Here is a 13438-nt window from a genome sequence, read left to right as displayed (position 1 = left end):
TAAAGAGGATTTTCAGGGATGAAACGTCTACTAGAAATTAAAGAGGATTTCGAGTTATAGAGGTTCCGAATTATCGAGGTTACTTAATCTTATAAATTACCAGGGCTACATTTAGTGATAAAATAGACCGAATATAATAACCTAAAAATAGGTGTTTAAAGTTTAGCTGCGTACAGACTTTTGCGCCACGAACAGTGATTACAGTGATTTTTCATCAGCTGATTATATATGTATTTGTACAGAAACAGTAAGATACAGATGATATGGGATTCGCTGATGGAAAGCGAAACGCTTGTGTATAAAAGGGCACTATATTCGGTGTTTTTAATTACCTATTCTTGTACAATTATTGTATTTTCTTTTTCTTGTTTTAGAGAATACGAGTGTTTGGATTATTTGTTTAGGTACGACAGGGTCAGTTCACCGACAGTGAAATCCTGGTGTTGCTGGGCGAGAACGGCACGGGCAAGACGACATTCATCCGACTGCTGGCCGGCAGAGACCGACCCGACAGCGGCTCGGCAGACGTGCCCGTGCTCAACATCAGCTACAAGCCACAGAAGATCAGTCCCAAGTACAATGGCCAGGTCCGCTCCCTCCTGCATGACAAGATCAAGGACGCCTACATACATCCACAGGTATGTTAGTAAAACGCCCCCCCCCACTCCTATTCATCTATTATTCTTGTTCTTTATATGTTTCTTCATCCACTTCCCTGACAATAATGTAGTACCTTCTACTTGACTAGATTAAGGATGCCTACATTCGTTCGATCATTCTTACAATCGATGCCTACAATCATTATAATATACATCGGTTTATAAATTAAAGCTCCTATTTATAAGTCCTCCATCATTCTTTTCTCAGGGCCTTATTGCATAGTTATATCTAGTATCTTTATGTGCTCGCTACCTAGTATACTAAATATTTGTCAGTTCATATATCTTCATTATCTAGTCGAAGGTCTTTTAGTCGAATATTTGTCTATCTAGTTGAAGTTGAAGTAATGAATCCACTATTATAATCTTGATTTGAGGTTATGTTGGGTTGCTATTTATTTAAAGCAGTTAAAGTTTCATAGTTGAAGTCATGGCTGGGAAGTTGACATATATTTATAAATAACTAGGATCATTTCGAAGGTTGATCACTGAAATGCATTAAGTTACTAGTTCAAATATATAGTATCATTAATATTGTAATCGCTATCCAGTGTCGAATCTCGATCGAAGAGCTGTTTACTAATGATGTTCCACTTTCATGTTCCTTCTATGTTGAATTTGTCATATTGACTCCAACCAATTTGTGTTGTTTCTATGCTTTCTAATGGTGTTTAATAGTAATGTAACTCAAGTGTCTTGCTTTTGGCATAATTGATTTTCATGCAATTTGTGCATTGTAATGTGGGCGTTGGTTTTGTTTGGTGTAGTTTGTGACAGACGTGATGAAGCCGATGAAGCTGGACGACATAATCGACCAGGAGGTGCAGAATCTGTCGGGCGGGGAGCTGCAGCGTGTCGCGATGGCACTCTGCCTCGGCAAGCCGGCTGACGTCTACCTCATCGACGAACCATCCGCCTACCTCGACTCCGAACAGCGCTTGGCCTGTGCCAAGGTCATCAAGAGGTCAGTGTCCAACTTATAGCTTGTTTCAAATAATTGGAATAGGACTTGATTTGACTAAATTATTGACATATCCAAATACCCCTTCCGTGGATAGTAGATTGGACTAATAATAATAATAATGGTATCTAACTTATAGTTTGTATTATAATAATTAAATAGAACTTGATTTGGCTACATTATTGACATATCCAATTACCCCTTCCGTGGGCGGTAAATTGGACTTCTATAATAATTATAGTATCTATAGTTTTTATAAAATAAATGAGACTTAGCCCTCCACCGGAAGAAACAACAGCGTTGCCAATATGTGTTAAATTGCAACTTTCTCAAATTTCGATTTAAGTACTGAATTGTATGCAGAATATCATCTCCGATATTCCAGTAGTGCTAAAGTTTAAATATAAAATTAATTAATAATTTTTTCAATTTGTGATTCAAAGTTTACGTAACTATAATTTATTTATTTATTTAAAAGCGCTGCCCATTAAATGACGTCATTGTATCTGAAACCAGCCCGGGTAGTTCACCAAACACCGCCACTCTAGCGCTAGCGCTAGCTGGCTACTCTGGGTTCACCAACCTTCCACCACGCGCTAACTGGCGCTACAGTAGAGTCAACTCGAGGTCATTGAGCCATCGCCGTATCTAGAAATAGATCCTATGTTGCCACATTGAAGCAGCTGTCGCGGTGTTGCCAAATTTCAGCCTCTGTCTCATCAAAACAGGTTTCTACATTTCTTGCAGGCTGGCCAGTATTTACAACTCCAAGCATACCCAGCTCCATAGTAGATATTATGATGAAGGATTGGGGAAGATGATTGAGGGTTTGAGTTAGATTTTATTATACCCCAAACCATCTGACATTATGAAAAAACGAAAAGCATCCCCTATTTTTTGTAAACCGCGAAATCTTGGGGTAGTGTTTTGGAAAATTTTTGTAGTAGAAAGGATGCTGTAAACAGTGGAATGGACTATTCACGATTTTTCACATTTTTGGGGTTGAAATTTAGGGGTGAAAAAAATGAAATCTTTGTTGTTTAGATATCAGAAAAATTCTTTTTGTCATTCAATTCTACTCTTTGACAGGATTTTTCATTTTATGATTAATGGTTAGGGGGTGGTTAACAAAATAAGGGTAGTTTTTTCGGAATTCTCTGTTGATGCAATTTTTTGGGGAATGGTAGATAGTAGTTAATAGATGAAATTTTTTTCAATGGTTGCTGAGGGTTGAAATCGTTAAGGGTTGACCATTTTTAAAACTTTAAATATCTGAATCTTCGAAAAATTATTTTTTCCATCAAGTGTTTTGTATTTTTTTCATTAATTTTTGTAGTAGACAGGATGCTGGAAACAGAGGAATGGACTATTCACGATTTTTCTCATTTTTGGGGTTGAAATTTAGGGGTGAAAAAAATGAAATCCTTTGTTTTTAGATATCAGAAAAGTTCTTTTTGTCATTCAATTCTACTCTTTGAGAGGATTTTTCATTTTATGATTAATGGTTAGGGGGTGGTTAACAAAATAAGGGTAGTTTTTTCGGAATTCTCTGTTTGAGGCAATTTTTTTTTTGGAATGGTAGATAGTGGTTGATAGATAAAATTTATAATTTTTTTCAATGGTTGCTGAAGGTTGAAATCGTTAGGGTTGTCCATTTTTAAAACTTTAAATATCTGAATCTTCGAAAAAATTTTTTTTTCCATCAAGTGTTCAAAGAGATGAAGAAACGTATTTGATGTTTTGTTCTAAAATCACCCCCTACTTAAAGTTAGAACTTTATTAACATTAAAAACCACCCCTAAAATGGAGTGTTTTTTAAAAAAAAAAATTAAGTTGAACTTGGAAGTTTTTGGTGAGCTTGAACTTTTCAAGCATAACAAGATGATGAAGCATAGAAGAAAATCCAAGTATTGCATGATTATAAATTCAAAATGTAATGATATTTCTAGTATTTACTGTATATCTTGTGAATTCCACTTCCATAATAACTAGAAATTTCACAGTTTGCATAAGTATTTTATTTTAGTACATTGTAGGTTTATAGGAATATTAACATAAAAAAATATATTATAATACATATCATATTCATGCTTAAAGTGAGAAACACATGAAATTTTAAATGTTAAATACAATTACCAAAAACTGAATATTATCGAAATGTGTTTGAAGGTTTATAGATTGCTTTTCGCTTTTACAAGGTTAATTTGAGTGGTATCCAACTATTTCAGTCAATAACGTTTTGATTGAATGAATGAACAATTACGTAGAAATTGAATAGAATTATAATATAATAAAAACACTCCAATATGAAGTTAAAATTCAGTCTGTCAACTCTCAGATTAAACTATATAGGAATTGATAAAAAATAAACAAATTTCAAAACAAAAAAATCAACTAATAACATAAAAAATACTGCAGTAAAATAGCAAGATGTCAATATATTTGGTGCTTTCACTGTCATTTTATAATTGCCCACGCTTTCTCCCATTTTCACTGAGATTAAATCATATTTATCACAGATATATAATGATATTTTTCACATTATATCAACACTGGAATCAAGCAATTCAACTGTTCATATAACAAGTATTATATATGCAAATAAGAACACGTTACAATAAGAGCTGATTAAATGGAATAAATAATAATAATAATAATACTGTTTAGTTTTCGGGAACTGCATTATCTGTGTTCGAGGGAGAACAAAAAAATTGTACAGGTCATTTAGATAAGAGTTCTGGAATGTCAACAGAACCAGCCTTGAGACAGCTCGTCGTCCCCCCCACCACCATTGCAGTCTGTTTGCACAGAATAAAAAATCGAAAACGGCTCTGACGATTTCCTTCAAATTTATACGATGGATAGCTATTTATAAGCCCTATCAACTGACATGTGTCTCATTTCTGGTAAAATTGCAGGAGTTCCGTAATTCTTGAGAAAAATGGCAGCTAATAACTAAAGAAACATGTTTTTCACGATTTTCTCAAACATGACTTGACCGATTTTTTAAAATTCATACCCTGTATTATCAGCTCTATCAACTGGCATGAGTATTTTTTCTGGGAAAATAATGGGGGTCCACCCCATCTTTGAGAAATTGACATTGTAACCTCATTCTCGTGCATGAGGTAGGTAGGTAGAGCAGTTTATAAAAATCTGGTGTGGTACACTCACACAACTTTCCTTGCTCATTGAACTATAAGCCTCATTATCAAACGAGAATAATTTAGGGGAATAACATAATGACGATTGACGGCAACATATTTGCAACTACGATCAGACTACTGTATATGTGTATATACAATTGTTTTCAGAGTACTTTTTCCTTTATGTAAATTGTGAAATTCGATGATTTTTTTTGAAATTCGTCAAAACAGCTGTTCTACAGATGAAATATCTTGACTATGACTGTGTTCTTTTTATAAACTGCTCTACCTACCCACGGTATATGGAAGAAGAAAAGTAAAAACCGTGTACAAACCTACCTCATGCACGAGAAGGAGGTTACAAAGTCCATTTCTCAAGGATTGGGTGGACCCCTCATTAGTACCCCAGGGAAAAGACTCATGTCAGTTGATAGAGCTAATAAATAACTATAGAGGGTATGGATTTCAAAAAATTCGTTAGAGCCGTTTTTGAGAAAATCGTGAAAAAAATGGTTTTTTAGTAACTGTCATTTTTCTCAAGAATATTACGGAGCTCCTGCAATTTTCTCAAAGATGAGACTCATTTCAGTTGATGAGGCTTATGAATAGCTATCCATGGTATAAATTTGAAGAAAATTGTGGGAGCCGTTTTCGAGAAAAACGTGAAAAACATGGCTTTTTAGTCTTATCCGCCATTTTTCTCAAGAATATTACGGAGCTTCTGAAATTTTCCCTGAAATTAGACTCATGCCAGTTGATAGGGCTATAAATAGCTATCCATGGTATGAATTTGAAGAAAATCGTTAGAGCCATTTTCGAGAAAAACGTGAAAAACATGGTTTTTAAGTAATTATCCGCCATTTTTTTCCGCCATCTTGAATTGAATTTTATTGAATTCTTATTGTCGGGTCCTCAGGGTATAAGGACCTTAAGTTTAAAATTTCAAGTCAATCGGTTAATAGGAATGGAGTTATCGTGTTCACAGACATACACACATACACACACACACACACACACACACACACACACACACATATACACACACACAGACCAATACCCAAAATCATGTTTTTGGACTCAGGGGACCTTGAAACGTATAGAAAACTTGAAATTAGGGTACCTTAATTTTTTTTGGAAAGCATACTTTCCTTACCTATGGTAGTAGGGCAAGGAAAGTAAAAAGAACACAGTCGAGATATTTCATCTGTAGAACAGCTGTTTTGACGACTTTTAAAATCATCGAATTTCACAATTTACACAAAGGAAAAAGTACTCTAAAACAATAATAATATATAGTTCATCAATAGCTGGGATCAACAAAAAAAAATACAGAACGATTGAAAATTCAGCAACTGCAAGCCACATGATTGTATAATAGTAAAATGACAACCTCGCCTCGAATAATCCAAGCAGTGTTTCATTACAGCCTTATTTCTAGAGGCAATCAGCTGCTACGTTTGAAATAATTCAGTCAATATCTCGTAAATTGCCAGCTTTTAGCATACAATTTGGTACACAATGCATTCATGCAGCCGCTCTCCGAACTTTAAAAGTCCTTTGAGACCAAAATACGATCTTCCGACTACTTTTGACAATTGAAAAAATAATTTCAATTATTTCTGAAAAACTTTCGCGCTTTCACCACCCTTTATCTTTTGAAACAAAAGAGGTTTCCAGCATGTCGAAAATTTCATGTTTTCTGCTTGAAATGTCTCGACATTGACGAACATAATTAGTAATTAAAAACTAGTAGTTCTGCGAACAGTAGACCTCGCTCATAAATACAACTTTCAATCTATAATGAAAAGGGCCAGTACAATAAGTACAGAATATTTTGAAGATTTAGTCATGTCATCTATTATTTTCTTCATTGAAAGTGCTAGAGCCACTGGACTTATCAAGGAGGTACCTTTATATGACATTCTTGCTCACTGCACAAAGACCTGCACAAAACCAGTTCATTATTACACAGAATTTTCCAATTTCAAGCTTACACGTATACATTGAATTATTGGAATGAATAAATAAATAAGTTGATTGAAAAACCATTTTATGATAACACAAATTTCATTTAAATTTCCAAAATCTAAATTATAATTATAAATTAGAATATAAATATCTGCGAAAACAAAAAAATCTAATGATTGCTTGTAGTTACCTTTCGTATTCCAGGGAACGGTACAGGACTATTGAATGTGAATGTGGCTGACGTACTCTCAGTTTGGAAATGTTCAGGAAAGACAGCATGTGCAGCTGTTTTGAACCAAACAGAAGCTGAAACATATAATTGAAATTCAATTTTATTTCCTATCCTATTATATTAAGCGAGCAATTTCTGTATTTTTATATCTGGTTATTTATGTTCAACGGATCTCGAAAACGGCTCTAACGATTTTCACGAAATTTGGAGCATAGTAGGTTTATGATTAAAAATCGGTTGCACTAGGTCTCATTTATTTATTTATTTAATTACAATATGGGCGCATACAGGGCAAGCCCCAAAATTGCTCCCCATCAAAACAATAGAAAATACATCAATTTCTTAAAAATATTAATTTAACACAATAAATAAAATATACTCCTGAAAATAAAAAAAATAACTAAAGCAAACTACAAAACTGAAGAAAGTTATAAAACTAAGCGTGATAACTAAAAAAAAATTAACTAATAAACTAAAAACTAATAGAATAAAATAAAAATAATAAAATGATAATCAAAATCTGAATAATATATGCGAATTTAGATAAAATAATTGAAAAAAAGAGATGCAAAAATAAAATCATTACTAATAAGAGGAAATTTATATAAATTTTATGAGAGATGAAGATGCTGATGATGATGATGATGATGCTGGAGATGATTCTGACAATGAAGATGATGATGATGACTATGGAGACCAGGGTGAAGAGAAAGAAGATTCAAAAAAAAGATAATAACCTACATAGAATTACCGGCGGAAAGATGGTGGGTATAGGGCTGCACAAGCTTTCTTGAACTGCAAAGTTGACAAATGAAATGGATCAAGATGAGCTCCACAAAGATTAAAAAGACACATCATACGATAACTGGAGAATTATAGTGATTATTGGTTTTGCACTGAGGAAGCTGGAACCTAAAACTGGAACGCCGAGCCACTTGGGGGACATAGATGTTAAGCAAAGAAAGAAGGTAAGAAGAATCAATCCTTCCATTTAAAAGATTATACAGGAATACAAGCAATCTGCAGTTACGCGATGCCCCAGGGATTGCATTTGAAACATTACTCTCAGATCAGAAGTTGGGTAATTGAAAGGACAAACTGCATTGAAGTGTTTAAAGTACAAATATCTTAAAAATTTATTCTGGATTTTCTCAATCTCCACACTCTGAGAAACTAGATAAGGATGCCACACCTCGGAGCAATAATTGAGCAAACTTTTAACAAGTGAGTTGTACAACAGAATAAGACTGAAATTTCATTGAAATGAGAGCAAGTTCTGCGAATAAATCCTATTTGCTGGCACGCCTTGGAGCATAAATTTCTCAATGAAAATGAAACTTAAGCTCAGAATCAAAATACACTCCAAGGTCCTTAAATTGATCAACACGCTTGACTACTAGATTATTGATAGTATAAACAGGAACCTGGGGGTCTCTCTGCCTTGTGAAAGTTACAGTAGCGCATTTATCAATGTTGATCTTCAGCTGGTTTTCACTGCACCAGCAAAATAAGCCATCCACATCACTCTGAAGCATTCGACAATCATCCTCCGACTCAATCACCTTGTAGATTTTTACATCATCGGCATAGAGAAGGCAAGAAGAATGCTTTAGGACTCCAGGCAAATCATTTATGAATAGCAGGAAGAGTAGAGGACCCAGATTAGAACCCTGCGGAACGCCTGACGAACTAGTATAGAATTTAGACTGGTTACCACCAAAAGAAACAGATTGAACTCGGTCAGACAGATACGAGGAGATAAGCCCAACACTTGGAATGGAAAATCCAAAGAGTGACAATTTATTGCACAACACCTTGTGGCTCAGAGTGTCAAAAGCTTTAGAAAAATCAGTGTACACAGTATCAACACGCAAACCCCTATCAAGATAGGCTGATACCTCACTTCGGAAATGCAACAAATTGGTGACAGTAGATCTCCCAGGCAAAAACCCATGCTGATGTTCAGTCAGTAATGGTTAACATGACCAAAGATTTTCTTATAAATACATTTTTCAAAAACTTTAGCAAAACAGTTTATTATAGAAATGGGCCTGTAGTTATTGATAGCTTGTCTACTACCAGCTTTGAAAATTGGAATCACTTTGGCCTGCTTCCACAGATCAGGGAACGTAGATGTCTTTAGTGCTAAATTGAAAATGAATTGAAGTGGTTCCAAAAACAATTCACAGCAACCCTTGACAATATAAGGTGGGATACCATCAGGGCCAACTGATCCTACCCCCTTGAGACCTCTTATGGATAAATAAATATCATCTGACGAGATTGCATCAATGTGAAAAGGAGAGTGATTGATCAGGTTGTCTCGTGCTTCAGTGTTACTGTCACTTTTGCTAAATACAGATGAAAAGTATTCAGCAAAACCATCCGAAATGTCATTGCCAATGAAAACTCTATTATTCCACTTCATCACTTCTCAGTACGTCTCATTTTACGTTTATTGTTAATGTAGGTCCAGAAACCTTTCATATCACCCTTAACGCTCAATTGAACCGAATTTATATAGTTATGATAGGCTGCGGAAATTTTTCTTTTCAAACCTGAACGTAGTCTCCGGAACTCCTCATCATGATAAGCCGAGACTCTTCTCCTCCTGGCACATCTGTTCTTTCGCTTTATGTCACTAATTAATCCTTGGTAAACCATTGGGGATACTTACCAGTTGCATTAGTAACAGCTCTCTTTGGAACAAATAAATCAAAACAGAATAAATAGAATGATTCGGTTGCCCCATTGACATCTGAGGACAAATAAACTCCAGACCAATCAGCATCTCTAAAGATTCATAAAGACCAAAGAAATCAGCTCTCCTGAAATTATAGTACAGTTTGTACAATTCATCAAGGTGATCAGATCCAGCGCAAATTATTGGAAAAGAAACAGAAAGAGTTGGATGATGGCTACCTCATCGACGAACCATCCGCCTACCTCGACTCCGAACAGCGCTTGGCCTGTGCCAAGGTCATCAAGAGGTCAGTGTCCAACTTATAGCTTGTTTCAAATAATTGGAATAGGACTTGATTTGACTAAATTATCGACATTTCCAAATACCCCTTCCGTGGATAGTAGATTGGACTAATAATAATAATAATAATAATGGTATCTAACTTATAGTTTGTATTATAATAATTTAAATAGAACTTGATTTGGCTACATTATTGACATATCCAATTACCCCTTCCGTGGGCGGTAAATTGGACTTCTATAATAATTATAGTATCTATAGTTTTTATAAAATAAATTGAGACTTAGCCCTCCACCGGAAGAAACAACAGCGTTGCCAATATGTGTAAAATTGCAACTTTCTCAAATTTCGAATCTAAGTACTGAATTGTATGCAGAATATCATCTCCGATATTCCAGTAGTGCTAAAGTTTAAATATAAAATTAATTAATAATTTTTTCAATTTGTGATTCAAAGTTTACGTAACTATAAAAGCTCAACCAAACCGGGTTTTCTCGAAATGACTCCGTTGCTCAACTAAGCAACAAGTAGCTCAGTTGTTGGCGAGCGCGGTTGATGAATCAAAGGTTGTGGGTTCGAGACATATCAACGCAATTTTTTCACTATAAATCTTCAACTCTTATAAAGATTATCCACGTAAGGTAATTTTGAAAAAAAAGAATAATTATTTCATTTATTTTATGTTTCGTGGACATAAGGAGATTGCATTTTACAACACCAAATGTTTCCTAGTGCAAAGCACGGGTTACATGCTAGTATCAAAATAAAGAGGAGAAGGCTCCTTTCTATTGGTGCTATTGGTGTCTGGATCATTTTCATACGACATATAGTTATTTACCAATTAATGATTACGTTCGTCAATGGTGAGACATTTTGAGCAAAAAACATGGAATTTTCAACATGCTAGAAACTTTTTGGGATCAAAATATATGTGGTTCTCCGATGAAATTTGTTTAAAGAAGATCCTATGTCAACTGTAGACGTGATGTGTTTCAAAAAGAATGCATGATCTTACAGTTTATTGAATGTTCTAGGCTGGGCCCACATTGGAACCGACTAAGGTAGCTGTGTTTGTAGTATGATCAGAGACAAATGATTACTAAAAGTGAAAATGAAAATGAAATTTATTCTCCTTTTTCTTATACAAACAAAAAATTACAATATTTTATCTTAGAATTAAACTGACAGCAATTGTTTATAGGCGCTGCCAGTATCATATATTATAATTACATATTTCGAAGTAGCACAATGACAATGATTAAACGGTATCTTTACTCTATTATATGATCGAACAGTTGTTTTTTCTTCCGTCCGTCCATCTTCAACCGACCCTAGTTGACGGATTCAATGTAGGTCGAGCCTAAGTCATTCAAGATACTGTGGGATTGAGTACACTCAAAAGTACATAAGAATATCTTCTTTTCTTTATCCTTACCTTTTCCCGTTATTTAGAATCTACATTCCCAATTCAAATACTTTTCATGGTAAGGAGAAAATATTTGGCATTTAATTAGAGACCGACTTCCACCACACACTAGAAGTAAGAGATTGGCCAAACAAGGCCGCACAGAAAAAATGAAGTGAAACAATGAAAATTTGAGAAAAACATCAATACATTACACGTTCAAAAGTGATTAAAAACTTCAGACAGGACACTTTGAGGTTGAATATTGAGCGTTTTGACTTCAATATGTCTGCACAAAAAACCAATTATTACAAAAACAAGTCATCCACAAACTTCCATAACCAGTTTAAATACAAATAAAATTTAGTGAAAGTGAAGACCTAAAAGACATAGGCCTAACCTTATTTTGGACTTTGTAATCTTATGTGAATTCAGGAGAGTAATAGCAATAGTAATAGTAATAGACTTATTTTCTCTCTCTTGATAATTTTAGTAACAATACACATTTCAGTGACAATCGTTTCAATGATTTTATTTAGTGATCATTTTAATGTGTTGGTTTTTTTGAAAATAATAGATGAAGAATCAGTCCAAATATGGGGAAAAATACCACAGTATAATATAACTGCTTCGATTCTATACTTGGCTAAGTTTGATTAATTTATTGTTGGACATTGAATCCAGTATACAATTTATTCTTGATCATCCAGTATACAATGTTTCTGATGCATGTGCTGCAGATTCATCCTGCACGCAAAGAAGACAGGCTTCGTGGTGGAACACGACTTCATAATGGCGACGTACCTGGCCGACAGGGTGATCGTGTTCGAGGGCATCGCGTCGGTGAGCACGACGGCGCACTCGCCTCAGTCGCTGCTCGCCGGCATGAACCGCTTCCTCGAACTGCTCGGCATCACTTTCCGTCGCGACCCCAACAACTTCCGGCCTCGCATCAACAAGGAGAACTCGGTCAAGGTCAGTGCCGCCGCCCCACTAACTCAGTCAAGCTCTAGCAACTTAAATCCTGATTTCTCAATGGTTTTATTCATTTTTATATTATATTTTCATAAACATCATTTATATGCTTCGCACTAGCCAACTTCTGTTTATCTGTTAATTTCCGCCTTTGTTTACCTAATAAAATCTATTATATAATAAAGGAAAGAATTGAATAAAAATAAAAATCTTAGTACCCTTTTTTGAATTATATTTTCACAACATGTTTCAATGTTTCAAGTGATATCACTTGAAATGGCATCAATGTTAAAACATGTTGTGATAAAATAATTCAATGAATGGTTCCAAGATTTTTATTTCTATTTACATTACAAGTAGCTCTATACAGAAAAGAGACAGGAAAGAATTAGCTTATACATGTAGCCTACGGGATCGGAAATTCACGAATGACGCATCATCATGTCGGAACTATTGGACTGATTAAATTGAAATGTTGCATATAAATTCTTTATTTACCTAGGATGGTCATAGGCCAATTTTAAATTCTTCAAGATTTCATTAGATCAAGTTTTCAGTTTGTCAGGTTTTTAATTAGACCCTTGCGGAGCACGGGTCACCTGCCAGTCTATAATAAAATAAAGGAAATAATCGGCTTATAGCCTACATGTTCGGGATAGGAAATTCACGCATTATCACGTCTGGCCTATTTTACTGATTAAATTGAAATTTTGCTTATAAATTCTTTTTTCAACTTACTAAGGATTGTTATATGCCTATTTTCAAACCAAGTTTTCAGTTTTTCAAGTCTCTAATTGGCCCCTTGCGGAGCACGGGTTACTTGCCAGTCGTTAATAAAAATGTATATTCTTCCAATAAGGGTTTATAATAATACTAGCAGGTAACCCGTGCTTCGCAAGGGTCTATTTTAAAACTTGACAAACTGAAAACTTGACTTAATGAAATCTAGAAGAATTGAAAATAGGCCTATAAGAATCCTCGGTTGATTAAGAATTTATATGCAACATTTCAAGTAAATCAGTCCAGTAGTTCAGATGTGATGATGTGTCGAACATAATTTTCCTATCCTTTACACGACGTGTATACGTGTTTAAGCCAGTTCTATACTA

General features: G+C 34.8%; 1 protein-coding gene across 1 annotated transcript; it reads left to right on the top strand.

Annotated features, from left to right (window-relative positions):
• Nucleotides 1-263: 263 nt before the first annotated feature.
• LOC120352204 (ATP-binding cassette sub-family E member 1-like) lies at nt 264-12464 on the top strand. Its single transcript, XM_039431936.1, has 5 exons — nt 264-290; nt 405-638; nt 1427-1623; nt 9807-9956; nt 12095-12464. Exons 1-5 carry the CDS (start codon nt 264-266, stop codon nt 12447-12449), a joined length of 963 nt encoding a protein of 320 aa, XP_039287870.1. The 3' UTR covers nt 12450-12464.
• Nucleotides 12465-13438: the final 974 nt, after the last annotated feature.

Source organism: Nilaparvata lugens, chromosome 7 (assembly GCF_014356525.2).
Source record: "Nilaparvata lugens isolate BPH chromosome 7, ASM1435652v1, whole genome shotgun sequence".
NCBI lineage: Eukaryota > Metazoa > Arthropoda > Insecta > Hemiptera > Delphacidae > Nilaparvata > Nilaparvata lugens.
The sequence above is the reverse complement of the archived record's forward strand: the minus strand, read 5'-3'. Positions and strand labels throughout refer to the sequence as shown.

Coding starts and splice junctions, on each gene's coding strand:
- LOC120352204 (XM_039431936.1), top strand. CDS start 264: ATGGGATTCGCTGATGGAAAGCGAAAC. Junction 291..404: donor TCGCTGATGGAAAGCGAAAC/GCTTGTGTATAA, acceptor TTATTTGTTTAG/GTACGACAGGGTCAGTTCAC. Junction 639..1,426: donor ACGCCTACATACATCCACAG/GTATGTTAGTAA, acceptor TGTTTGGTGTAG/TTTGTGACAGACGTGATGAA.